The sequence below is a fragment of the Pteropus alecto genome, unplaced genomic scaffold, assembly GCF_000325575.1.
Source record: "Pteropus alecto unplaced genomic scaffold, ASM32557v1 scaffold4462, whole genome shotgun sequence".
Classification (NCBI taxonomy): domain Eukaryota; kingdom Metazoa; phylum Chordata; class Mammalia; order Chiroptera; family Pteropodidae; genus Pteropus; species Pteropus alecto.
This window is the reverse complement of record NW_006433072.1, coordinates 1,021-2,247: the sequence shown is the minus strand read 5'-3', so window position 1 is coordinate 2,247 and position 1,227 is coordinate 1,021. Positions and strand designations below refer to the sequence as shown.

Here is a 1,227-nt window from a genome sequence, read left to right as displayed (position 1 = left end):
GGATGGTATGCTTCTGACTGCGATGGCTTATGACCGGTTTGTGGCCATCTGCAACCCTCTGCACTACTCAGTCATCATGAACCCATGCTTCTGCCGCTTCTTAGTTTTGTTGTCATTTTTCATCAGCCTTTTGGACTCCCAGCTTCATAATTTGATAGTGTTACAACTTGCCTGCTTCAAGGATGTAAAAATTTCTAATTCCTTCTGTGACCCTTCTCAACTCCTTCGTCTTGCCTGCTTTGACCCCTTCACCAATAACCTAGTCATGTATTTTGTTGGCTTTATCTCTGGTTTTCTCCCTATCTCAGGAATCTTTGTCTCTTACTATAAAATTGTTTCCTCCATTCTGAGAGTTCCATCAAAAGGTGGGAAGTACAGAGCCTTCTCCACCTGTGGCTCTCACCTGTCAGTCGTTTGCTTATTCTATGGAACAGGCATTGGAGTTTACCTCGGATCGGCATTGTTGCCTTCCCCGAGGAATGATGTGGTGGCCTCAGTTATGTACACTGTAGTCACCCCCATGCTGAACCCCTTCATTTATAGCCTGAGGAACAGGGACATTAAGAGTGCCCTAGGGAGGCTCCACAGCAAAATGTCTGGTCTTAATATCCACGTAACTCTTTTTAGAGTGTGTTTGGAAAACCCAGCAAAACCAAATATGTAAACTGAAAATTGTGCCCTTGGTCACATTCCTTTTTTGTCTCATGGTTTCCATTCTTCTCCATGCTGCATGCATGAATGTCACTTCTTTTGATTTACTTTTTACTGAATGCTTGTCCTTGCTCTAAAGAGTTTACCAAACCACAGAGTCTGTGTGAATAGATCATTCAAGGTCTCCTTATTTTAGACACCAGCTACAATCTCAGAAGTCCCCAGGGCCACACTCACTTGAGACCAGTTAACTACAAGTTTAGGGACTCCCACACATTTAGTAATTTTTTAGAATAATTTTTTAGAACATTCAGACTGAGGGAAATTCTTCAGGTTCAATAACTTATCACTATGAGTCACAGATTGGGACAGTTTATACTTATAATGACAGTTTTATTAGAGCAAATTAGAACTAGTGAAAAGAAGAACAATAGGGCAAGATTTGAAAGGTCCTATATGTCAATCTTCTTGTTGTCCATTCCTTGTGAGTTAAATCTTGTACAGCCTCCTGTCCATACTGTGAGATAGCACTCAGAGTATTGCCCATCATGTAGCTCACCTAAGCTTCAGTGTCCA

The 1,227-nt window shown here is 41.6% G+C and overlaps 1 protein-coding gene across 1 annotated transcript; it reads left to right on the top strand.

Moving 5' to 3' along the window:
• Nucleotides 1–7: 7 nt before the first annotated feature.
• On the top strand, nt 8–613 carry LOC102878217 (olfactory receptor 7E24; the record flags this gene model as incomplete). The annotated part of the gene is made up of 1 exon (XM_006908160.1): nt 8–613. A coding segment is annotated over one exon (606 nt), but the record flags the coding sequence as incomplete, so codon positions are not given.
• Between the last annotated feature and the right edge of the window lie 614 nt (nt 614–1,227).